At 41.6% G+C, this 26,524-nt stretch overlaps 1 protein-coding gene across 1 annotated transcript in view; it reads right to left on the bottom strand.

Moving 5' to 3' along the window:
* Positions 1–16,130: 16,130 nt before the first annotated feature.
* The window catches only part of VANGL2 (VANGL planar cell polarity protein 2), a 243,264-nt gene continuing 232,870 nt past the window's right edge, over positions 16,131–26,524 (bottom strand). The window contains exon 9 of the mRNA XM_085639978.1: positions 16,131–21,518. Within this exon, the coding sequence (XP_085496104.1) occupies positions 21,258–21,518 (261 nt within the window). The 3' untranslated portion in view covers positions 16,131–21,257. The remainder of the gene's footprint in view (positions 21,519–26,524) is intronic.

The following is a 26,524-nucleotide window of genomic DNA, read 5'->3' as shown; positions in this document are numbered from 1 at the left end:
TACTTTATCAATTTCGTCATACGGCTCCTTTAACACTTCCCTCCCAAATTAAAGTATTAGGGGTAATTAACCCACTGTACATGGCAGAACTTAAACACACAATGCTGACAGGACTGTTCCCTTCTCCACAATTATTACAGCCACACACACACAACTATACAGACACAAAAACTACACACAGGAATCAACATACATGCACCTATATACACACGCACAACATACATACACACAATTACGTACATGCACACACACGTGGCAAACAGAAACTAAGACACTTACACAAACGCACAATACTACAGCTTCTTCACAATGCCCAAATACTTTGAGGAGGGCTTAAGACACACTGTACCCTACAACGACTGCTCCATGTAAGCTCTCAGGCACATAGGAGAACATGCTTCAGTGGCAGCCACTCGCCTGGATACCCGAGTCCGAGAAACGCGGCCGCAGCTGTCAGCACCAGAAAGAAAGATGGCTTTCCGGAGCACAATGCAGCGCCGCGCACATGTACAGGTAGGGCAGAACCACGGAGAGAACGGGAGAGGGGCGCCCATGAAAATAGCCACCCGCACCTTCTTGTCTTTGTACGTCGTGCAGATGAGGCTGCCGTTGCGGTTCCAGCACACGTTGAAAATCATGTCGGAGTGCATATTGTCGAGGGTGAGGAGCGCCTCGCCAGTGCCCACGGAAACATGATACGTCACTACACGCCCCCTAGGCACAAGGTACAGACTAACTCTTAAACATACACGCCCCCTACAGGTAAAAAATTCAGTTACGACAGACGACCCAGTCCGATGGGCCATCCAAAAGGGAGACAGGGTGGTAACTTAGAAGCATAATTTTCAATGGGAAGCCAGCGTTTAGCATAAACGCGGACGCGACCCAATGAAAATGATGGGCGGTGCTTCAAGTCCCCTTCTGAAATCTCCGTGATCACAAGAGGTCTCGCAGAGCGAGCGGCGCGCATGCGCTGCAACGCTAGGCAAGAACTAAAAAGAATAATGAGGAGTCTAATGAAAATAACAAAATGTTCAAGGATTCCATCATACTTAGTAAAATTGAGAAATTCAAAAAAGACTTCGCCCGATTTGCATTGGACAAGGTGTATCCGCATATCAGTGATAATTATACACCACCAGAGTTCAACAAAAGGGGCAAGAGTTACGGATCCAATTATTCATCATCAGGGACGGATGAGCTGTCGAGTCACTGATTCCACTATTGCACAAGGCCAGTCAAGGACGTAACAAAAGGTTCTATCACAGAGGCCATTCTTTTGGCCCTCCACAACCCCAATGGTGGCTGCCAGGACCATGAGGTTATGCAAATCCACCGTTCCCCCCTCAGACTATGCCATTTCGGTCTTATCACCAGTTTCACAATAACCAGCCTTTTTTAGGGCAGGGCCGAGGACGCTCCAGAGGCAGACGGAGAGGCCAACAGGCCCAGGTACACTGGAGTCCCCCGGCATCTCCCCCAGGCATGCGCAGCAAGACCAAGGCGACCCAACCAGGCACAAGGAAGGACTAAGCCTGGTGTTTAATTTAAGTGAACGGGCTCTAACATCAGATGAAACAACAGTCCTCAATAGAGGACCAAGATGTGTACCGTCTATTGGAGGTGACCCTTTTCAGACCCAATGCGAACTTGCTTAATTCTTCTGGAAGGTTAGACATCAATTCTTTTTCAAGGATAAAGACTCTGCCAACGCGGGGATTGAGGACCCTAATACGGGTTTGAAAAAGCGATCGACTTTTAATTCTCCCCCCACCCCCCCCAGAGTCATCTTGTCTCAGTACAAGTCTTGACATTCGAGAAAGCGGTTTTGAATGACATCAACGCTCTTACTACAGCCAGGAACCATTTTTATAACAACTTACCAGCAAACGAAAAGAAGGCTTTGCATTTGCTAGTGACTGATTGGATCATTACCATCAAGCCGGCTAACAAGGGTGGGGCCATTGTTGTGATGGAAACCTTGTCATACCGTGCGGAATGTCAACGCCAACTAAGCGACTCTCGCTCTTCGCAATCTTTAAGAACTGACCCTATTTAGCGTTTAAGTCATGAGATATCTAGTCTTGTGGACGAAGCCAAGCTTGAAGGTTGGATTACGGCTAGTGAGGCTAGCTACTTGGTGACATTGCATCCTGTAATGCCGTGCTTTTATGTCCTACCCAAGATACATAAAACACTAAGACCACCACCAGGCCGTCCAATCATTTCGGGCATAGGTTCTCTTTTGGAACATTTGTCTACTTTTGTGGACTTTTTCCTACACCCGATGGTGAGCGAAATGCCCACCCACCTAAAAGACACTGAGGATGCCCTGAGGTTAATACCTGAGATTGAGTTCAATATCGATACCGATCTTCTCATCTCGTTTGACGTTGAGTCATTGTATACTTGTATACCGCAAGACAAGACTCTTGATGTCATCAGACTGTTGCTAGATGAACGAGACTCAGACTCCATTACACCCATCCTGTTCAATATGGAGTGTGCCAAACTCGCTATGAAAGAAAAAAAATCTAATTCGAAGACACTATCTACCTGCAAACATCTGGAACAACAACGGGTAGTGTCGTCGCTCCGTGCCTGGCTAATCTCGATGTTCATGTATTTGAGCAAGAATTCATACTGAACACCACCAACCCCTACCGTGGCAATATCATTATCTGGAAAAGATATATAGACTACGTTCTTGTGATATGGAGAGGTGAAGCTGAAACCATTCTTGAATTTCAGACTTGGCTGAACTCCAGAAATACCTTTCCCCGTTTTACAGCAGAATATAGCAAGAACAGTCTTCCATTCTTAGATCTAAGGATCTTTTCCACGGATAATGGTTTACAAAGTGAACTGTACAGGAAACCTATGGCACGGAATTCCTTACTACTGCATAGTAGTCACCATCCTAAATCACTTTGTGATAACCTGCCATATGGTCAATTTCTCTGAGTCAGATGCAATTTTTCCACTCCGGACAAATTCTCTGAACATGAAGAACTACTTTCTCAACAACTCAAGGAACGTAGATATCCCAACAGACTTGTATGTCAGTCATTGAAGCGTGCATCCAATAATAACCGTGAGGCACTGCTAGAAATTCGAGAGCCAAAGCCTCCAACATCTAGACTGACATGCATGAGTACATTTAGCGCATTGTCCAACAAGATTCAGAAAACCATACGTAAACATTGGCGCATCCTTAATATTGAACATGCAAACATCCCTTCACCCCTGTTCGCATTTAAGAGGAGTTCTAACTTAAGGGATAGTTTGGTTCACACTCGACCTAGAAAACTTACCCCGACTCGGCCTTCACAAGAGACCCTATGGAACCTGCCGCCAGTGCAAGGGCACTTTCCATGGGGATCCTGTTCGGCTTGTCGTCAAACTAGACACTAAACTACGATTGGCATTGGGGCAGTGAGACCATGGTCCCAGATACGACATACCAACTGCAACAGTGACAATCTCATCTACTTAATAACATGTCCATGCCAACTCTGATACGTGGGGATGACCACACGAAAGGTCAAACTCCGTATCTCTGAACACAAGAGCACAATTAGATTTTGCAAGCAGGCTACCAAGCTTACCAACCATTTTCTAGCATACAAACACACAGCAGACGATCTCCGCTGGATGGTACTTGAGCAGCCATACATCCCTGCGCATATAACAGATGTATCTAAATTCCTTTTCATCAAGGAACAACGTTGGGTGTTTAAATTGCAATGCGACAAGGCAGGTCTTAATGATGAAATTCCTTGGATCCTGCTTTAAATTGTACCTTGGCGTCTTTAGATTGCCCTTTTTATAAGGCCTTATATCAGTAAACATGATTATTTTGCTTTTTTACTAGGTATCATACCCAGCTATAGGAACAAGCTACAGGCTCGGGTTTTATATACACATTCATTTTTTTACAATCTCTCTGCTGACCATTTATGCAACACTGGCTTAAGGCACGCTCTTTATGAGTGATATTGTTCATTAACACGTAACCGTGGGGCATGCCCACTCACTGCCAATACGGTGGTCTGCTTTTAATGAGTGATGTTAGAATGATTTCCAAGCTGGCCTCATTGTTAGATATATGTTATCATCATCATCAGTCTTTATTCGATTTAAAACAATCATAAAAGACACAAACATAGAACATAAATTCCAATAAATACTTTAAAATACATTTAAAATAAGTTTAAAAATACATTAAACACATCAATAGACTGACATATAATAGTTAAGAACACTTTTAGATAGTCCCCAATTCAAAAGTTAAAAGAAGAACCCAGACGCTAAATTCATTGAAGACCATCAAGGGAACGTTTAATTGCTTTTCTTTGCAATGCCCATGCCCATCCTAGATATTTTGCCAATGTGACAGAAATTATTGTTAAGGAGCTAGTGCGCAGAATGCGTAGTGCCACAGCGCAGCTCCTTGTACCAAGAGTCTTGCACATAGGGGAAAGCCATACACGCCTTGGGATGGTAAATGCCGGGCAGGCAAACAGGAAGTGGGGAATTGATTCAATTACAGCCCCGCAAGCAGGGCACTGCAATTCCGATTTCCTAGCCCACCTTCCAGTCAGAAATCTAAGAGGCAAAGAGCCAGCTCTAAACTGGAAGTAGAGCTTCCTATCACCCGCATTGGTGACCAGATCCCAGTATAATTCAAGGCTAGGGGAGTCTTTAAACGCAAGAAAATTACTGGACATCCCTGTAGCTCTACTCAGTACCTGAGAATCTATTCTTTCCCAGAATGCTTTTTTAAGAGAACTTTTAGATGGAAACTGGGCAGTCATTGGATCGTTCCATATCCCTTCCATACCCATGTCTTTTAGAGACGCATGTAAGTTCTTCAGCCACTCAATTTTATGGAAGACATCAGTTTTTATAATGTCCATAAGGCCATTAGCATAGTGGGAAAGTTCAGGAGTGGTCCAAAGCCTCCGCCAGTATAAAACCAGACGGAGCCTTGCAATATCCTTGATGGACCTCCTGCCCAGGTCATACCTAAGTGGGATCAAAGGGGAGCTCTGGGGAAGACCAGTTATGCTTCGAAGGAATTTATGCTCCACACTGGTCAGAATCGCCAGCTGATCAAAGCCCCAGAGCTCTGCCCCATAAAGCACAGAGTTTAGGGCCTTTGCTTCATAGACCTGCAATACCGGGCTTATTGGTTTCGTGAATGACCTATTAAATTCCCTACACAGGGCACCAGTTAGCTGTTTAAATCGCAGGGAAGCCATTTCAAGATGCTTACGCCAGTTGTTGCTACTTGAAATTTGCATACCAAGATACGTAAAATTGGTTACCATTTCTAGAGATTGCCCATTCATGTACACTCTTTTCCCTCGGAAACTACTATGAGGGTTGAAGGCCATAAATTTTGTTTCTGTCACATTGACCTCCAGACCATAATCAAGGCAGAAATCATCAAACAGGCGGAGGGCTTTTTGCAGGCCATTAGATGTTCTAGATACGATAAGCGTATCGTCTGCAAACATTAGTATGGGGATGGAAACACCTGCCAACCTTGGAGCATCAGTGTTGACAGAGAGCATGAGATCAACAATCCCATTAATATAAAGAGAAAAGAGCGTGGGTGCCATAGTACAGCCTTGTCGCACACCACGCTCAACCGAGAACTCAGGGGTGTCCTCACCTGCCCCACCCCACTGGATTCTAGCATAGTTGGACTCATGCAATCCCATAACCATTGTCAAGATTTCTTTGGGAAGACCTAGCCTCTCAAGAACTGCCCACAACCGATGACGGGGAACAAGGTCGAAGGCAGCTCTTAAATCAACAAAGGCTGCGTAGACTGCCCTTACCCAATGTCACCACCCTCCAATGGAGCTGGACAAAGCAGAAGACTTGGTCCACCGTGCTGGTTAATTTTCGAAAACCTGCTTGGAAGGGTGACAAAATATTGTTATCGATCCACTCTTGAATTTGGTTCAGGACCATCCTCCCTACCACCTTCTGGATAGAATCAATAAGGCTAATTGGCCTATAGTTTCCTGGGAGCGTCCTATCACCCTTCTTAAATACAGGGATGATAACAGCCCCCCTCCATGATTTTGGAACTGGAGCACCTACAGCCACAGCATTAGCCAGTAGGGTTATATACTTGCTCCACTTATCTTTGTCATGGAGAAAAACATCCGAAGGAACCCTATCCTGGCCAGGGGCACGTCCACTGGTGACTGAACCCAGGGCCCCTTTAGCATCTTGGGTGCAAAAGGGACCCTGGGAGAAAAAAGCATAATTTGCCACCCATGCAAAATTAAACGAGGAATTGCAAGCTATATGTTATCAATGAATAGGCAAAAATGCTCCGCATCACGTTATTACTGTATTATTATTTGTCAAAAGAGTGATTTAATATCTCACAGCCGGCGAGTCATAACGAACTACGATCCCCATGACCACGAGCGTTTTTCTGTAGTTCCATTAAATGCAGTGGTTGGAGGGCGTTCTCTGCCTTCGAGCTGTAAACAGATTTACGTGGTCTTATCTAAAGGTTAGTTTCATTGTATTTTATTTAATTTATTTCAAACTGCTTTTTGTAGTCTCTTTAAGATGACCAATCTCAACACTATTTTCTTTTTGTATACTCGTCACATCAAGGCGGCCTTTTCACACCTTAGACTGCATGTAAAACTTCATTTCCCAGTTAAGCGGGGCATTCCACTCGTACGCGCCGTGACCTGCAGGTCAGCCTAATTACCCAATCAAGAGCCATATAAATATGACTACCTTCCGGATCGGCTTTACCTCTGACCACGGCTTAGTTAAGCCTGGGCTACATACGGGTAGGTAAGTCACTTTTACTACCTGCTTTGATCTTGTGATTGGGCCAGAAATATCTTGTGTAGCTAACAATCTAGTAGCCTTTTCAATATTTTCATCCCTTTTCTTTGCTAGTTTCAAAGCTTTATTAATGGCGGCATTAACTTGTCAGCTATTGCAAGCCTTACTCACTTGAACTTTATACAAATCGCAATTTTGCTGAGTAGGCACATCGCAGGTAGAAGTGTCACCAAGATTCCTGCACTTGACGCTGCAAGCATGCGAAAGCCTCTTTCGCATTTAGGGCTTGCTTTGACTCACTACATACAAGAGATCAAAGAATTGGACACCTAGGTGTGTATAATTTTTTGTTATCTGGTCCCTTTTGGTTTGACCGATTCCTATAGGTTATACTCTAGTGTTCAACTTATGCACCAGTAGTTTTAATATGTATTTACTACCGCAGATATTTGTATAGATTGGTTTGTTACATTTTTTTAATGTCACAATCAGACTTTTATATTCTTATGAGTCTGGTTTTTCTGTCAATTTCTTCTAGAGTGGTGCCTCACGTCCTGAGCAGCGGCCAGGTGAGGTGAGGTTCTTTACCCGCACGCTACGGGTAAGTTTTAAAACTCCAGATTTACAGTTGTTGTTACACATTAATTGTGGTGCGAGACAGAGTATTTAGTACTCGCTCTTAGTTACTATTCGCTACACCAGTATCTGATCACGTTTTCTGTGAAAAAGTGGTGCAATAGGTTGCATCTGTTCCTTTTTTCAGTCACATCCACGTTTGTATTATTTTTGTTGTCATGCATAAACATAGTAGCTTACACTTTTTAGGTCCTGAGGAAGGCTAGACACTCTTTAGGTCACAATAGCTGAAACATGTAAACCGACCCTCTAACTAGACAGTTGCAGTTTATTTTTTCCAAAACTGCCTTATCACTGTTCTTAACCCTGACACCAAGGGATATATAATAAACCTGTTTCCTCCTGGTAGCCAGTTTTAATTCACTTTTTTTAGGTCTCGCCTGACCCAGCGCATGCGCTGGTCTGGCGAGACTTATTGAGAGGGCTCCAAAAAGTGCTACCAGGCCAGCCTAGAGCTACAGTGCATGTGCGCGGGCGCGCGCACCACGCTTTACCGCAATTACTTTCACTTTCGCGGCCGCACGGCCGCTTTGATGTTTGATCGTGATCCCGATCGCGATCACTTTAACTTTCGCGGCCGGGCGGCCGCTTTGCATAGCCAATAGGTCGCGCTTTTGGGACCTTATAAGTATTTAGTTATACAACTGTTGCATGGCTAAACACTTATAAGGTCCCAAAGGCGAGACCTATTGGCTATGCCAATGCTTGTTACTCTTTTCATAGCACTGCGCCCATCACCTAGTAGTACACCTCAGCTCATCACCTTCTGGATTTTAGTATATCCTAGGAGATCCTCAAAACATCCCTGTGCTCCTCCCTCACAGTGTGGGGTTTTTAGCCCTCTGCTGTAATAGGGGTTACAGCCGGGAGGAGATCCCAGATGATGAAGCATGTCACCTTGGTGAGTGATGGGACTCCGTCCCCTTATTAGGTTTTCCCATATGAGGGCTCCACTTAGGTGTGATTAGATACGGTCGATTGGTGGAGGATGCCGTTGGGCACCAAGTAACACCCCAGACCTGGAAAAAGTGTCTGTGCAGGTCTTTAAACTCTCCAGTGGACCTTTCCATTCCCGGTTTTGTACTCTCTATTGAACATTGATCCTGGCCATTATTATGTCCAAGCTGGGTAACACCAGTGTCCTTCATGCAGGTCTCCCACAATATTTGGTGGGGAAACTGCAGACTTTCTAAAATGCGGCTGCTTATCTGGTACTCAATCTCCCAAGTTCATGACTCACCGCATTTGAGTATCCTGCATTGACTCCCTGTGAATAAGTGTATTTTATTAAAACCCGTCTAATGCACTGAGCGATGAACCACTCCGGTCTGTGCTTTCTCCAGGATATTGTATTTAACAACAGGAGTATAACCCATAAACCATGTTGAGATTTGGGTAGGTACGTGAAAAAGCAACAGTATCTCAAATGGTATCACTAGAAAGGACAGTTAGACATGTATGTACAATACATTACACAAAAAAGAACACAGGAGACTGAGCAGATTTTTGAAATGTGCACATGGCATCATATAATCAAGATCAAAATTGAAAAAGGTACAGTTGTAACAGCACTGTAGGCAAAAAATTGCATGAACAACCCGAATTGGTGCTCAATTGTGTACGTGACACAAAAAGTGGCGACGCAAGTGACAATGTGCAATCAGCGAAAACGGCGCAAGGTGCGGATGTGAGCAAGTATATACAGTGAATATTGAGGTTCAAGACAATGATTTACAATGTTTTAGATGAAAAATGACAACAATTTCAGTTGAACCACAAAAGGAGGTGCGCCATCAGTTGCGCTGAGGAGTCGACGACGTTTCGATCCTATTAATCAGGATCATCTTCAGGATTGGGTTGAGTTTTGGCGGTGCTGTACAAGGAGGCAATGGAGAAGGGTAAGGGATGGGGGAGGAAGAGGTTGGAGGGCGTAGCTGTGAGGGCTAATTGAGAAGCATGCTACGTAAACTGCGTGGGTATCGAAAAGGAAAATATTACCGCAAAGTGAGGAGGATACGGTTGCTTTGTTTCTCCAGGATATGCCGCTATAACCCCAAGACAAGCCTGCACTCTGTGGGTGGTTATTTGGCCATAGTTTCGAGGTTCCGCCTCGCTAAAGTAGGAGGTAGATTCTTTTCCCTTCTTGGTTCACAAGCCTAGAAGAGGCTTCCAGTAGAACTGCGTCAAATTGAAGGCAAGGAGCTTTTTAGAAAGAAAATAATACCTGGCTTTTAAAAATTTTCTCTCTCAACACTCCATTCCTCCTTGCACTTCACATAGCGCCGGGAAACTCTTTTGTAGCTGTGCGCTAAACAATTCACTTCATTCGTTCATTCAGTGAAGATTGCACTTGAAATGGGATATCGGGTCCATGGAGTTCGCTGGTTTAGATGCAGTGTTGTAAAAAATACCTTGCCCAAAACACCAGAGGAGTTTTCAACAGCTAGGGTTTCTAGTTGCCAAATGTGGAGTGATTGGGACTTGCTGAGGCCTTTACTGACACTAGTGTTTACACAGCAAGGACCAAGATAATGGATTTTATAATTTTTCACTTATTTGGATCTCGCATTAGCCAAAAACATTTTATTTAACAAAATACATGTATAATATACTTATAGGGGCTTTCACTCAGCTCTCTTCATCCATTGATCTGCTATTGTGTCATTACATGCTTTCCTCCACTCAGCTCACAGCTTTGGGCAATAGTTCAGCCACCTGCAGCCATAGGCTAACTTCACTGTGAGTGACAGAATTGTTGCCTTTCACAAGGAGCACAACAAAACTATAAGTAATTCCCTTATATATCAGGGACATATGTGGCAATTTGTGCTTTTTTTTTTTTTGTAAGATTGATATTTCCTGCAGCATCCAGGAGACTAACGTTTGCCAAACTATGGCAAACAAGCATTGACATATCCATAAGTCTGACGTCACAGAACACCCGACCTATTGGCATTCCCAATGCTTAGTATGCTATGGTGAGTACTTTACTTCTACTTATGATTTTCAATCTGGAATGCAGGCTCTTGTTACAGAATAAGCACTTTCTTACTCTTTAGGATCTACAATCGTCCAGCCTGGCACTTGTTCCTTTCAGACCAAATATTAGCAACACTGTCCTTATTGCTCTCCCTCAAACCACTCTTACCTTTCTAAATCATATTTAGTGTTGCAGCAGAATAGGGCTGGTTGATACATGCAATTCTGATCACATCACAACTTATTCTGATAAACCACCCTGCTGCTGTTTATATTCTTTAGAAACTAATATTAAATTTACTGCATCCCTTTCAAGACCATTGTTTTCTCCCATGCTCTTTTGCTCATTTTGAGGTGTGCTCCGATTAATGCTCAACGTAAAGTGTCTGGTGTGTGTTTATTCTGGTGTGCGTACTTGCCGCTAAGCAAGAGTGAATATCTCTGTTGAACTCTTGACAACTGTGGTTGCTCCCGCATTGACTTTACCTTTTCCTTGCTCTGCTCACTTCATTGCTTTCATTGTAATTGCTAAAAATACACCTATCTATCTGTTTTCTTCCCTGCACCTCTCCGTTTAGGACACTAGGTATTTTCCAGTGTACTCCATGCCAAGAGTTCTTGTCGAATACTGCCAACCCCAAAGGAGGGAGTGTCATATTTTTCTGCAACCACAGTGGTTGTTGTTCCATCACACCTTTTTAATGAGCCAATTAACAACTAGCTATTTTTAAACAACGTGCTTGAACTGGAACTCGTGGTAGTCCATTCTCTAGCTAATGACTCAAACTTTACCATAAAACAAGCTGACAAAGGAGGGGCAACAGTGATCATGTCCACTGTGGACTATGATATGGAATGTAACCGACAATTGGAAAACCGCCAATACTACACCCCAATTGCCATCAATCCCATGGCTCGCCTTACCACGACCATCATAGCAATGGTCTGTGCAGCTGAAAACCATGGTTGGGTAAGCAAAAAAGAAAGTTTCACATTAAAAAAGAACCGGAAGTGCCTTATTTTCACATCCTCCCTAAAATTCATAAGGGCACTATTCCACCCCTGGGAAGACCAATTTTTTCAGAAGGAGACTCGCTGCTTGAACCTTTATCCAAGTTTTGTGACCACTTTTTACAACCCTTTGTAAGAAAGACACCCTCATTTCTACAAGATACAGGTGATGTCTTGCATCTTATTGGCAAGGTACAACAAACAAACGAAACAGGTTTACTTGTCTCATTGGATGTAGAAGTCCTGTACATGAATATTCCTCAAAGAGCCACTCTGGATGTGATAGAGGATTCCCTAAGTAATGAAATTTGGGACTTGCCCACCCCAAACCCTTTTGTTCTCCAATGTGCCACCCTTGCTCTGACAGAGAATTTCTTTGAATTCAAAAATCAATTGTACCACCAAACCCAGGGGACTTCCATGGGCAGTACATTCGCTCCCAGTGCAGTATGCCAGTACATTGCAGCATTTGAAAAAAGACTGATTTTTGAGGACTCCAATCCCTACAAAACCAACTTACTACTCTGGCGGAGGTATACAGATGATAATCTGATCCTCTGGAAGGGAGAACAATCAAGTTGTGAGGAGTTTTGCACATGGATTAACACTCTGAATCCGTATCTTCATGTTACCAGTACTATATCTCACACAAACATTCCGTTCCTAGACCTCATGATTAGGCTCACAGACGGACAACTCAGTACTGCAGTCTATAAAAAACCAAATGACTGCAATAGCCTTTGCCTTTACAGTAGTCACCATCCTAAAGCATTAAAAGACAACCTTCCATTTGGGCAATTCCTTAGATTATGACGGAATTGCAGCTCCATAGAGGGCTACAAAACAGAGGCAGACCGTCTCTCAAACAGTATGAGTAGTCGAGAATACCCTAAAAGGAGTATTACACTTTCGAACAAATGAGCAAGGAACAACAACCGGGAGGCACTACTAGAAGAACGACTGAAACAAATTACAGACACTCTAACCTGTGTAACGACTTATACTCCAGATTCCAACAGAATTTGCAAGATCATTAGAAAACACTGGGGTATTTTACAGACTGGCACATTGGATGTGCAGCCTCTGAGATTTGCATTTAAACGCACCAAGAACCTCAAAGACATGCTAGTTCATACTAGACCTCGGCTAACCACCCCAAACCCACAAAGACCCTTATGGGGGCTCCTCCCCGTTAAAGGACACTATCCCTGTGGGTCCTGCACAGTCTGTTCACTGACGGAGGTTAAAAAAGAGATTGAATTCACTAGCTCATTTAAATGGGAATTGAGGGCACATACCAATTGCAACACCAGCAACACCTGCAATACCATCACATGCCCGTGTAACTTACGCTACATTGGGACGACCAACAGGATGGTCAAAACCCGCATCATGGAACATCGTAGCAACATTCGCTGCCATAAACTGAACACCAAGATGTGCACACATTTCGACCAGAATAAACACACACCAGACAGTTTACGTTGGGCATAATCGAGGCACACCCCAAAATGAGCAGAGGTGGATTTAGTGTCTTTCAACAGACAAATTGGGATTGAATGAGGAAATCCCCTGGAGTGAGCTCTACAGATAACGCAGTGTACTACTAAGCACCTATCAAGATCACGATCACTTGATGACCCTTTGCTCCTGAGCTGCATTATCATAAGGATCCAGGCCTATAACACACACTGACAGCGGTCCAAGGAAATACTTTTAATCGGTGCGTCACTAATCACAATAGTAGACCTTTATACTAAACTAAACCATAATCTTATGGTTCGAACGCTTACACCATAGGTAGCCATACTACCATTCCATCCCCGGTTTTCCACATTACTTCCCGATCCTCACCTTGGGTCGTAGAGAATGGCTTACTGCAGACTTTTTTCAAACACCACCAAGGCATCAACATGACCATTCTAACTTTTCCTTTCGATTGCTAATATGCAATACCATTTGCAAACATGGGAATATTTATGATGCTATCACTCCAACAATAGAGGCCAGTCATTCTTACGGGTCCTCCACTACCTCCACATTTCATACCTTAAACCTTACTTGTTGCTTTTACCTAATGATTCATTCCAGACTATATAATACCTTGCTATTCATTAGCATCGACATGCTTTAAAATGGCGCTCATTTATCTCTCCGAGTAGGTTTACCCAGAGAGATAGTATAGTTAGCATCTATGACACAGTTCAAGATTGCGGCCAATTCCGCCCCTCAGTGTGCCCAATTACATTCTAGTCTATACCCCCCACGGTCTCCGCCTACTTTCACCATGCCATAGAGTAGAAAACAAGTGGCCCCAGACTTACTCCATACCGGCCCGATTCCGGCAGTGAGGGGGTAGGTCTGATGGCGTACTTGCCGCTAAGCAAGCATGAGTATCCCTGTTGAACTCTTGACCACCATGGTAGCTCTGCGCTGACTTTACCTTGTCCTTTCTCTGCTTACTTCATTGCTTTCATTGTAATTGCTAAAAATACACCTTTCTGTTTTCTTCCCTGGACGACTCCGTTTAGGACACTAGGTTTTTCCCGGTGTCCTCCCTGCCTAGAGTTGTTGTTGATTATTGCCAACCCCAAAGGGATGAGGGTCATATATTTTTCTTCTACTAGGGTGGTTGTTCCACAACACTTTTTTAATGAGCCAATTAACAACTAGCTCTTTTTAACCAACGTGCTTGACACTTTTTATTAACAATATATCACAAAGGGTTTACTGTATGCCATATCTCGAGGGGACACTCCATGTTACTCATGGTTTACTTTGGACTGTATCGATTATTTATATGTCTAATGTATAATATTTTGGTTTTATAGGTCAGTCATCCAAATTCAGGTACCACACAGTCTGTTTTAGGTTTGGTTAATCAGGGTCACATTACCAGACAACCAACCACTGTGTAGATAGCTTTTTAGAGTGTTTGTCCTGACGAATTGCCACTAGATCTGAGGACTATTCAGGCACGAAACATGTTGGCCATTTGACTTTGCGCCATCCCAGACACATTTCTTCAGCAGTGCCCCAACCGGTTTTCAATTGGGTTGAAAGTCTCACTGATTAAAATAATTCTCTGGAGAACTTGCATATCCCTTTTTAAATCACCACTCAGAGCACTCACATGCATCACATCCATCTACACACCAAGGCCCCATACCCACATGGCACCAATGGCACATTGGAATAAAAGATCTCCAGCGAACAGCCCCTCACAGGGAGCCCGTCCGGTATTGCAGCGGCAACCTGACGAGGAGCATGTCCTATGATGAAGCATGACACCCTGCCGGGTATGTGAGGGCCCTAATGCCAATAGGAGGAATACCCCATTCCTCCTATAACTTTTGGAATGTGGACCACCCACTTCAGTTGTCCTCTCCCTCTTCACTTCTTAGATACTGCATACTTTCCTGTATTGATTATTGTAGGGGCATGTATGCTGGACATTATAAGCGCCTCCAGTCCCTCTTCTATGAGTCACTAATAAATGTATAACACAAACATACAACCATTTTCTTTAATGGGAAAATTTAAAGTGGAGAAAAATGTTCTGCAAACATGTTTGATATTATGGAACAGTTTTCTGCCCTTTAAATTTCTCCCTCTTAAAAAAAAGCTGTATTTTTCAGTTATAAATAGGACAGGGTGTCTACCAGCCACTGGTAATTAGATGCCTGCTGTTTACATGCAACACTTTGGAATGGGAGAAAATTAAACTGAAGAGTTAACTTTGTTTATATGGATTCCATAAAACACATAATTTAAATCTTCTCCAATTTCAAAGTGTCACATTTACAAACAGCAGCCATTTTGCACTCAGTGGCCTGTAGACATGGTGCCATATATTTTTTTTTTTTAAAACACACTAGGAGAAATTTAAAGTGAAGAAATATGCTTCGTAAAATATTAAGATGTAAATGGCGTAAGTGAAAGTGGAGAAAAACTGACTCAGTGTTTCATAGAAACATTTTTATCCACTTTAAATTTCTCCGGTTTGAAAATAAATGGCAGTATCTTTCAGTTATAAATATGGCAGTGTCTACTGGCCACTGAGAGCATAAGGCAACACTATAAAATTGAATAAAATTTAAATGAAGAGGTAACTTAATCAGTAAGCTAACTTTTCATTTTAATTTTCTTGAATTTTTAAGCATTCAGAAACATTTAGTTCTAATGCTCCAATATTGAGTTGACCAGGATTTTTATTGAAGATCTAAATACTTCAGTTCTTCACCTGTGTGCCCTGTGTCATATATATCACATCAGCACTGCTCATTATCGTGCCCTGCTATCTGTATCCTGAAGATAATAATGTAAAATAAACACAGCCTTCCCTTAACTTTAAAAGGAAAATGTGACTCTGTGCTTAACTAAAAATGAACTCTAGCCTGCAAACTACTCTGAAGGTGTCTGTGAGCTACTGGTAGCGCCAGATCAACTGGTTGGAGACGTCTGCTCTAGAGGATTTTAAGAATTCCCATTTCCTCTCACGACAACAAGACTAGCCAGGGTACAAATACCAAAACTCCTCTATAAACATACAGTTCTCGGATGAGGTACTATTATTTAACCTCAATCACATACCGTCATTATGAAAAGCATAAAATCGGTAGTAAAATACTTTTGAATAAACTTGCATCTACATAATGAACAAACACAAAAAATAAAATTCAAATGTTTTATTTTGTAAAAAAAAATGTAGTTTTAGTTTCTAGGTTTAAGAAAAAGACAACAACTCTAACATGGCCATAATGCTTAGATTCACTGCAAACTGTAAAAACAGGCTTTATATATATTAAAAAAACAATTTTTACATTTTACAATTTTCTACAGGCATGCACAATTGAAAATCAGTTCTGTTAAAAATAAAACTTAGATGTAAAAGTGGAAAAAACTACATTACAATCTCACATGACAAAGTCTTTCACAGCTGCCCTGGATGGCGCACAATAGAAATGTGTGCGGGTTTAATTATTCACTGATGCAGAAAACAGAATCAGCAGAAATGCTCTAAATGATGGTTGGCCAGAAAACAATGTGGTGGGTAATAAATGGGAGGGTGTGACCAAGAAAGCTGAGGCATGAGAAGATAGTTAGGGAAAGAATCTAAAGTATACTGCCTGAATTAAAAGTTGAGAGGCAGTTCAGATTTGTCACCTGCAGCAACTGTTTGGGAGACTGGCTGACATTTGCTGTGAATCACCATAAATTATGTGTCTGCCACCTTGACAGCATGGATTACTTAAGCCATAATGATTTACTCCTCCAAACTACGGTGAAAAAGCCTTCCACACTGCCAAGTTAATCAATTCAGGTCCACCAACGGCTGTACAAGAGGAGAAACAGACATGCAAAAAAAGCTGGACTGCAAGGAATTAAGGCATTCCTAAAAGAGTGTTACTCGAATGTTTTTGTAATTTTTCAAAACAAAATAAAATTATATCCCTTCAATATGTTTCAAAGAGTTGGAATGGAGGAAAATGGGAAAGACTAAGAATTTAAAAATGTTCTCTAATCTAGCACGGTAGATTCTTCATACATCAGGGTTCTCTTCCACCCAATAAACCCAAATTAGCAGACATGGGTATCGAACAATAAAGCACACTCAATTTGTGAATTGACAGTAGGGACAGAGAACAGGAAATATAAAATAGTACCCAAGAAAAATTCTAAAGGTATTCAAACCTTCATTTGAGAAGAAATTAATCGAAAGATATGAATTACAGCACCACTCTAGCTGCAGGGGAAATGTAATACCTCAAATTCCAGGAAATTAAATCAATGCAAGAAAAAGCTTGATCGAGAAAGAGTCCGTAAACATGAAAGATAAACAAAATAAGTGAAAACTTCAGGTTGTAGTTAGTCTGTCCGAAAGCGAAATCAGGAGATTGCCATCCGAAATGCGTGTTTTAAAGGCCTGGTACGAAGGAGAGTAGCGCATTTTTCGCGTACCAAGCATTTTATCGACTTTTGCACAACACACTAAATCTTTCAGTAAATCATTACATTTCAAAAGTATTGTCACATCAGGGTTGAGATATAAACAAGATAGAAAGGCTGATAAAGAAGTGACAAACGTTCAAATACAAGGCAGGAAATTCCGACTTGTTCGGCAATGCAAAGTTCTACCTTTAAAAACTGATTCATTACATTTTCAGGAGAGGATGCTCATTGCTTATTGTTCAGTGCAATTCTTTGATGCATCCAAGCAGTCCAGAGAGATTTAAAAGCTACAAAAAATGTAAAACATACAAAATGTGGAAGTGTAGAAGAAAATCAAAGCATTTAAACAGATAATTTAATCAGGTCTGAGTAAGAGTAAGAATTTATAGCCAGGCAGGAGACTTGGCAAAAAGGAGGAAAATGGCATAAAATGCCCACATGAGTTTGAAAAGAAACAACAATGAAGATTAGTAAAGGAGACAAGAAGGAGATTACTGGATCTTGGAGGAGGAGAGAAGACACGATGACAGGTGAATAATAGCTGCAAAGTTTTGCTCGCTGGTGACAATTTAGAAAGGGCTCAAATTATAGTGAGTTTTTACAAACGTTGCCTATTTTCATCTCTTACCATCAAAGGAATATTTCTGAAAAACAAAGGTCATGAATGGTTGCAAAGTGTGCATAAATTGGGATACAAATTGTGCCAAAAATGTGTGCTAACCTACACTAATGCAAAAGTAACATTACCTGTTTTTATCTTTGCATGACAAATGGCACTCTTGCTCTCCGGAGAAAAACGAGTAGGCAATAAAGCACCATGGGGAGGGCAGAAGTACATATCAGCATCTGATGCGCATAAACAAGTGAACCCTTAAAAACAGGTGTTTTTCCTTCTCAACTCCACTGTTTCACTTTAGCTGGAAATTCACTTTATATACCAATTTACAACAAAACCCATGACCATACCACATATATAAACCTTTTGTAGTATCATGAAAACAAATATAATTGGTACAAAAAAAGTTGAGTAAACGTCATGATTTTGACATCTTTGAATTCATATTAAAACAAGATTTTAGTGCTAGGAACAACCCTATGAAATCACAGTGAAGTCATCTGGCAGTGACAGCCCTTAGGGGTACCGACTTAGCACCAACCTTAGCCAGGACGATCCCTTGCAAAAGCAGTACACACAAACAGTACCAGTCTTTGAACGTTTGTCAAGCATTTTTACCCAAAACATTCTTCCAAGTCTACTGGACCTCCATAACAGCATAAAAAGGTTTTGGAAGCATAAAAAGGTTTTGGAATGACCAATGCTATCCATGAATATTAAAGTCATAGAAAGGGAAAGAACAAACATGGTAATTCCTGCACTTTATTGGCAGGAAAGATTTACAGAAATACATTTTCCACAAAGAACGTAGAAAGGAGAGGTTGACTGATACCAAACAGGTAATCCAAAACAAGTAGCCAACTCGACAAAGAGGATTCGGTTTCCTGTTCAGGCAGTGCCTGACAATCTAAAGTTACCACGAAAAAAGCCAACAAAAACAAGAAATTTGCTGTTACTGCTTCTTTTCTGATTTGTTAACTTTCTATATCCACAGCTTGGAATTAAGTTCTACAGATGGTGTATTACAGGGACAAATTGCAAAGAAGGACTTTTTGTATAATCTTGACCAACCAATAGTTTAAGTTAGTATATACTTTGTTACAGTTCATCAATGCTGTGTTAATTCCCCCAACGCACTAAATCACTGTACAGAGTTCATATTTCACCAATTTGATTTGCAACTCACACAGACTAAATTTTTATCTTTCTAGTTATAACCATATGCTGTTCAGATTATTCTTCATAATCTCAATTCATTTGCTTATGAACACAGGCATTATTGCAACATATTCTAGCCTACTTAACAATGCTTTTGATAGTAAGCAAACTTTAATTTTTTTAATAGGAGACTTGCTCAAGAAAAACAACAACCTATCTAAGCAATGGTTTGTGTCAAGGTAACCGTGCCTGTATCAGTTAAATAGTATATCGCAGCACTTGAGAACAGTTTAACTGAAAGATAAAAAATAAACACACTGTCAATTTATTAGAGCTAAATGTCAATGTGAATAATTGGCTGTTTGTTCTGACCTTGAGATCAAAGTAAAAAAAGGAGAGGGACCAAGTGTAATAATTGTAACAAAAATAACCAAAATGCCCATAGTGACGAAGATGTAAAATGTAAAAGTTTAAACCACTGAGCTGTAAACTGCAACTATGAGTGGTCAGTTTAAATGAACGGGGTCGGCAAGAGGTCGATATTATACCAGGGACAAATAAAAAAAGATTTGTATTACAATCATATCCTCATAGATTCCAGACTTATTTACACAAACAGCCATCTCTTTTAAATTGTGCATGGAAAAACACATAATCCCAGTTGAAGGACCAGAGTCTGTTTTCTACCATCCTTAGTGTCTGCAGATGTGTGCCACATTTAATTTGTGAATGAGTAAGCTAAGTCAGAGAGAGAAATTCATCTTGGGTGTAATTTTTAGATTTTAGAATTTACGACCTAGGAAAAGAGGTGTGTGTTATATGCTAGCCAGCTGAAAAAAAGTACTGCTACCAGAACATCCACCCTAACTTCTGTTGAGATTCTTATGCTGCTTTGTCAACCCTCTGTATTAAAGAGTGGCCACTCTAACTCTTAATGTTCTTTTCAGAGTTTCATTATGATTAGTTTTCGGAAGACAGGGGAGGTGAGAAACCACTGGTAAAAGGCAGAATCAGGCAAAAAAAGCACTTCTAAATCGGAATGTGCGATTCTTCAAAGTCCACAACCCACATACAGTAATTCACTATTAAAAAAGGACAATATAAAAAAAAGTCAACATTATGTACATATACAGGATTCTGGTTCAAATCCTCACAGCTTTGCACCGGATGCATGGGCATTAGTGGTCAGTTCTGATCAGTGTCACAAAGTCAGACACTTGAAGTTTCATTTCAGTTTTACTGCAAGTAGCTAGATGTTTCTTGATGTCTTTTTATCCCTCACTGAAAATTTCCTGGAGTCGTATAGCAGCGCTCAATTCAAGGGACTCTTCTCCTCAAAGTGTTGTGCATGGATCATGTAGTTGGATTAATAAAATGTTGCATCTGGAGAACACTGAGGGAACGGAGAAATACAAGATGCTCCAGGACAGAAATGTGGAGCATTTGGGCCAGCACCGATGATGTTGAAATAAAAGAAAGTCAATATACATCCAGATAAACATGGGGTATAGCCCTCAACTTCCGGCACCACGTTAATCCCTCTGTTGCGTCAGCCTTGCTGAACAGTGCTCAAAGCACAGCTACTCAACACGGCCAAGTGCTCCTGATAGAACTCCCAAAAAAGATTAATGGAAGCTTCAGAGCACGATCAGTCACTCAGTGCAGTAGTGGTAATCAGTACCTTTGAGACAAGATAGTGAGGGTGTTTGGCAGTTGTTTGCTATAAACCTACCCATCACATTAAGAAAGGCAGGGTAAAGGAGCATGAAAAGATGAGCAAACGGAGGGGGTCCATCTCAAATCCTTGAAGTTGGAACATTATACTGTGGGTCCCCAAAAGAGGGCTTGGTATAGAGAGGAGTTCTCTTTAGCCAAACACAGGTTAAATGGTGAGACACTGGACGGATGAGAAGGAACTGTGTGAAAAGCAGGACAAACATGGGGTAAAAATGCAGATACCATAGACAAAAGAGGAGACAAAAACGCAGTGACTTATGTATCTGTCTCCCTTGTGTCTCCAATTACACACTGGACCCTCCATTGCCTTAATTCATGGAAATCTACTTTGCTTCCTCTAAACCGATGTCTCCGATTGCAGTCTCATGACAAACTTATGTGACTTGGGGTCCACAAACTCCTCAGACAGTTTAAAGAAAGGGATCTTCTTTATGGAAACAACCAAACTGAAGTCTTGACGTTTGAGGACAAACACCACACCGTCCTTGAGGCCATTAGTGACAGGCTCCTCGCTGACCAGTGTCCACTGCTTGGCTAGCCAGCGCTCCTTGTGGTACTGAATGGTGGGTCCTGGACCAAGGTATCGCTCTAGAAAAGCCTGTATGGGAGGAAGACAAGACATGAAAATCCAATTATACTTCTAAATCCAGTCGAAAGCAAACATTTACTAGATGCTTTTAGCCATTTTCAACAGAGTGGTCAGGTTAAGAAGCTATGAATTTATGTCCAGAATCCCAGTAGCATTGCTCGAAAACTGAAAGTGGAGTTTTTATTGACGTTCCATTAAACATTTGTACAATTATTTCTGGCAATATTTCCATATCTTTACTCATGGAAGTCATGTGTTTTTTAGCTATACGTCATCATTACTATTAGGTGTGCAAAGGGCTAGTACATTTTATACAGAAAAAACAATTATCTGTGTAAGCGCAGAAGAAAAATGCCTATGCCTAGTTCAGAAACATCAATGTGCAGAAAACCATTTCATTTTGAGAAACAAAAAAACATCACGGTGTCTTTTTCACATTACAGAAAGTGCTTTTAAATTAATAATTTTTAAGACAGTGTTAAACTCCGTGTTGTAATTTACCTACGTTTATATAAAGAGCAGGACAGAATCAAAATGAATATGCAAGTTGTTCCAAATACAAAGGCTAGGAGTAATAGTCGTATAATTCTAGAGTAGTATACCTTTTAAAACATCTGACTTTGGCAGTGGGAGTAAAGTTACTTGTAAAGATCATATTTTGGCCTGCATTTATAGTTAGCTGAGAGGATGAGCACATGGAGTAAGTGAACTACTAGGAGTAGAACGTTATGAAGGGGAAAAACATATCATCTTTATGTACAATGGGTTGATTTGGATGTTATTCTGTTTGCATGAATCTGATTTGCTAGATAATTTCCTACTAAGAAAGATGGGAAACCTCCAGCTAGGTATCCTCACCTCGGCAAAAATCTGCATTAACAGATCCAAAGGCTAATGGTACCAGAAGCCAATGTTAAAAAATTCCTTCACAAGAGAGACTGAGGGTCCAGAACTCTATATCATCTAAACTCAGCTCCAGCTGACCTTGAATTATTATTGTTCGCTTCGAACTACTCTAGCCGATAGGATGTGAAGAGAACTTACTGTTTCCCAAAAGAAATGCCCCCTTCTCATATGCTAGTGCTTATTCATAGATTGCACATACACATGACTGCAAATAAATGCAGGGAAATAATAACCCTCCTCTGTTCCCTTTTCTGCTGCCCATAGCAATGCACAGTTCCGAAGGTAAAGGCTTTCATGTAGTTCATTCAGATCAAACTACTCATTGCAGTCATAACATCTTTTAATTTAACCAATTCGCCTTGGTCCAGGTGTTGACCATCTCAAGGCAACATCTAGAAGAGACATACCTACAAAACGTAACAGTCATTGAGGTCTGAGAGGTATTGGGGAATGAGGATATGTGTCTGAATGTTATAATGTCCCACCAGCCTAGAACACATTGTCAAGAATTAGCTTGCAACCTTTAGGTTAAGTGTATCTTGTGGACCTTCTACATCTCCCACGCAGATGCCAGATCCACATCGGCAAAAATAGAGATATGAGGTATGTGGTTTCGGTGTTCAGGCAAACAAATGAATGTGTTTGAATTCGGCTACAGGGTCCTGACTTGAATAGTTTCAATTTGTAGGTCTGTGTGCCAAATCAAACCATGTATGTAAAGAACAGTTACTAAACATGTTAGGTCAAATGACGAGAAGCAGAACTCAGATCTAAGAACCATAACTATCCTAAACTCACACAAGAGAATGGGATCTCACCATGCTGTCCATAGTGGAGAGGGAAAGACATGGTATTGATTAAAGTCACATCATTACGTTTTACAGCTTTAATTCCATCAAGATGGCTTCAGGTATGCCAGTTTTGTCACAAACAAAGAGGGCCTTATTCACAAAGGTACATTTGCTCTGCTTTTGGTGTCATGCAAAATGCCCACATACATGTGGCTCATCTCAGACTGTGATAGGATATAGGTTCCAAGCACTGCTGCTAACTACATCGCAGCAGAATAACAAGCATTGAAAATGCAATAGGTCTCGCCTTTGACTAAGTTAAGGCCATTTGCTTTGCTAATGGTATTGTATAGCAAAGCAAATGGCTTTAACTTAATAAATAACGAGACCTATTGCATTTTTAATGCTGGTTACCTTTTGGTGGCTTGCCTTGAGCTTCCCCAGAACCTGTTTGTACTCTCCCTAAGGTTAATGTGCCCCCCCATCCAGTTTCATCTTGAGAATTTTGGAGGCCTCAAGCAAGTCATACTTTTGGGGCCTCGCTTGTAAAAACTTTAAATGTTATTGCCAATTCCCTGCTAATTCAAGACCACATGATGCCACGAACACTAAATGTTATGTCACACTTTGTTGAAATGTCTTGCCGGAACACCAAAAATACTTAAGATGACAGAGTAGAGACAATCAGAAGTAAATGTAGGCCAGAAGTTAACATAATGAAATAGAGTAGACTGGTGCAAAATAGAAAGTTACGTTTCTTTGGGGGAGGAGCTGGGGACTAGGTAATTTCCCACTTTGCCCATGCCTTAAAACGTTGAAACCCCTTTCTTTTCCTCACTGCTCTTTTATGTTTTTCAATACCCTGATAGACAAACTCATAGCAACTTTGGATGTCTAAAAACCAAGGCATCAGCGTAATTCGGGTCCACCTCCATCCGCAATTGTTTTTAATTAACACAACAATGGACTTCATTAAAAAAGTCATACAACGCTAGTAATTTCGGAAGTATCTGCTGCAAAAAGGTCCTCTCTGTATTGCAAGAATGTATTGTTCATGCCGCAGTTGAAATTCGTGCTCCGTCTGAGACCATAAATCTCTAAGATATATTCGTGGATTAGTGCTCACATGTACTAGTGAAATATGTTCACCCCTAGGCTGTATCCCCGAAACTTGGCATAGCATACTTATTGCTCGTGGACATTAATAAAGGCTAACAGGAGTGACCTGCTGAAATAATGGTAACATGAGTTAGTAGCGCTTTGAAGCTCTGTCGATTTACAGCACATGAAATGCCTCTTTATCACTGTAATATCTGGGATGAGTATGGTTAATACGCTACTAAGACATGGGTAGGATTAATGATTAAGGGGGCAGGAAGGGAGGAGTTAAAGAGCTGCCTCCACCACTCAGTCCACAGTCTCACAGCCTCCAGTCTCTCCGTATCCATGTCTGAATGGGGGAGCGACGCTGTGGTAAAACCATTTAGCCAACTGTGTGCACGGAAGCATAGCATTTTTAAAGTTTACCACAAGAAAGAGCCAGAAGCCTGTGGTGCAGCGCCCAGTGTGGGTGACGAACAGAGGAGCTACACGGGGTGAGGGGAGGATGCAAACACATATCAATCCTCTGACAGCATGTATACATAAAATAGGGACTAGGGGAGTGGTAAACAAGGACAACGGGAGGGGGCGGGAGTGAAGGCAACACGACAAGCGTAGCGCCTTTACTTGGAGCAGAACATAAATATACGTAAAGGGAAGGAGAGAGTGGCGGGCAAGCGAGAAACGGCGCGGGAGCATTGATTGCAAACAAAAAAAGTAACGCGACATTAGGTCCAATGAAATCTACGGCGCGCCTCATGAAGCCCATTAAGAATGAACAGCGCAACTCTGAGGAGTTTGCTTTTGGATGAGGGGGAAGGGGAGGGAGGAGCTGGTAAGATTGTCAATGAGGAGCCAGCGTTTCCCGTAAACTGAGCTAGCAGCACACCCTCCTACATTACGCCAAACAAAGATAGCTTCATACGCGAAGCAGCAGCTTAGTTGCCATGACAACATAAAGCTTGGCACAAGATGGCGTCGGACTGTCCACTGTCCGTACGTACGCGTGCATGTTGTTCGGTTTGGTTGAATGGCGAGAGCAGCCATCTTTGTCCATCCGTACGAGCTTTGGAAGAATCGATCGCAAATGGCACTCGCATGGCGAGCGCAACGCATGCGCTGCTATCGCCAGGCGAGACCTAAAAAGCTACTTCCTTCACCAAAGGGACGATGGGCCAAAGTGTTGTGTACCTGTTCTTGCCACACTCATCCACATCGATAAAATGCTTAGCCACATGCCCCTCTCAACTGAAAGCAAAGCCACAGAACAGCTCACACAGTGACCAAGTGAAGAGCCATGGGGAATGTGAGCTTCCACCCTAGCAAGAGAGATGATATGTTGTGCAGCAAGATAATAACAATAACAACATAAGTATTACTAATTGGAGAGTAATGATAAGATAGTGACAGCAAGAGATCAAAAAGCAGACAATTTTAAAATAAAAACGTGTTTGGAGGCAATAAGCCACGTTTTATTCAGTACTTCATCTTAAGTTTCTGAGCACTATGGTATTGGACGTTGTACTCTTGTGTGGATTAAACCGCACTCTTTGATGATCCATTTCACTTATCCAAAGGCTGTCAACCTTCACCTGGAATTATGAATTCCTACACCATATTTCGGCTCAGTATGGACAGTACTACAGTAGGTCATAAGCTTAAGAAAACTTTTCCAGAATACATTCTTTTGCAAGGCCTAAAATATTGCGGTTCTTGGACTGATTCTTCAACTTCAAAACAAGCACTCTAAAATAAGAGTTGCGGAAAACTCCCAAAGCATCTCACTTTGATATGAGATCGGGACAGCTATTAGATCAATCCAAATGTTTCTTCTGCTAAGGTTTATGACAATACAGTGCTTTTTTACTTGAACTCTTATCTGCAAGTCATTTCTTCCTAGCTTGATGACAACAAAGCAGTCAATTGATTATTTCTAAACCAACAATGCCATCTCATGTCATTAGTAAATCAATCAGCCCCTCCCTCCTCCTGCACCCAATCTCACCATAAGAGTGAGGACTTTAGGTACCCCAGAAGGGGGCACACAATATGCTCCTTTACACAACATTAAGTTGTGTACTATATATAAATTCTAGCCTGTCCTCATGTATATGAACTTTATAACAAACAACAAAGTGATGAAGAGACTGCTTGAATTAACTTTAGTCTCTGGCAATCACTATCTCTTTACATAAGACAATAGTTTTTGACTACTAA

Source organism: Triturus cristatus, chromosome 12, assembly GCF_964204655.1.
Source record: "Triturus cristatus chromosome 12, aTriCri1.1, whole genome shotgun sequence".
Classification (NCBI taxonomy): domain Eukaryota; kingdom Metazoa; phylum Chordata; class Amphibia; order Caudata; family Salamandridae; genus Triturus; species Triturus cristatus.
Note: the sequence above shows the minus strand (reverse complement) of the source record. Positions and strands in the feature narration are given on the sequence as shown.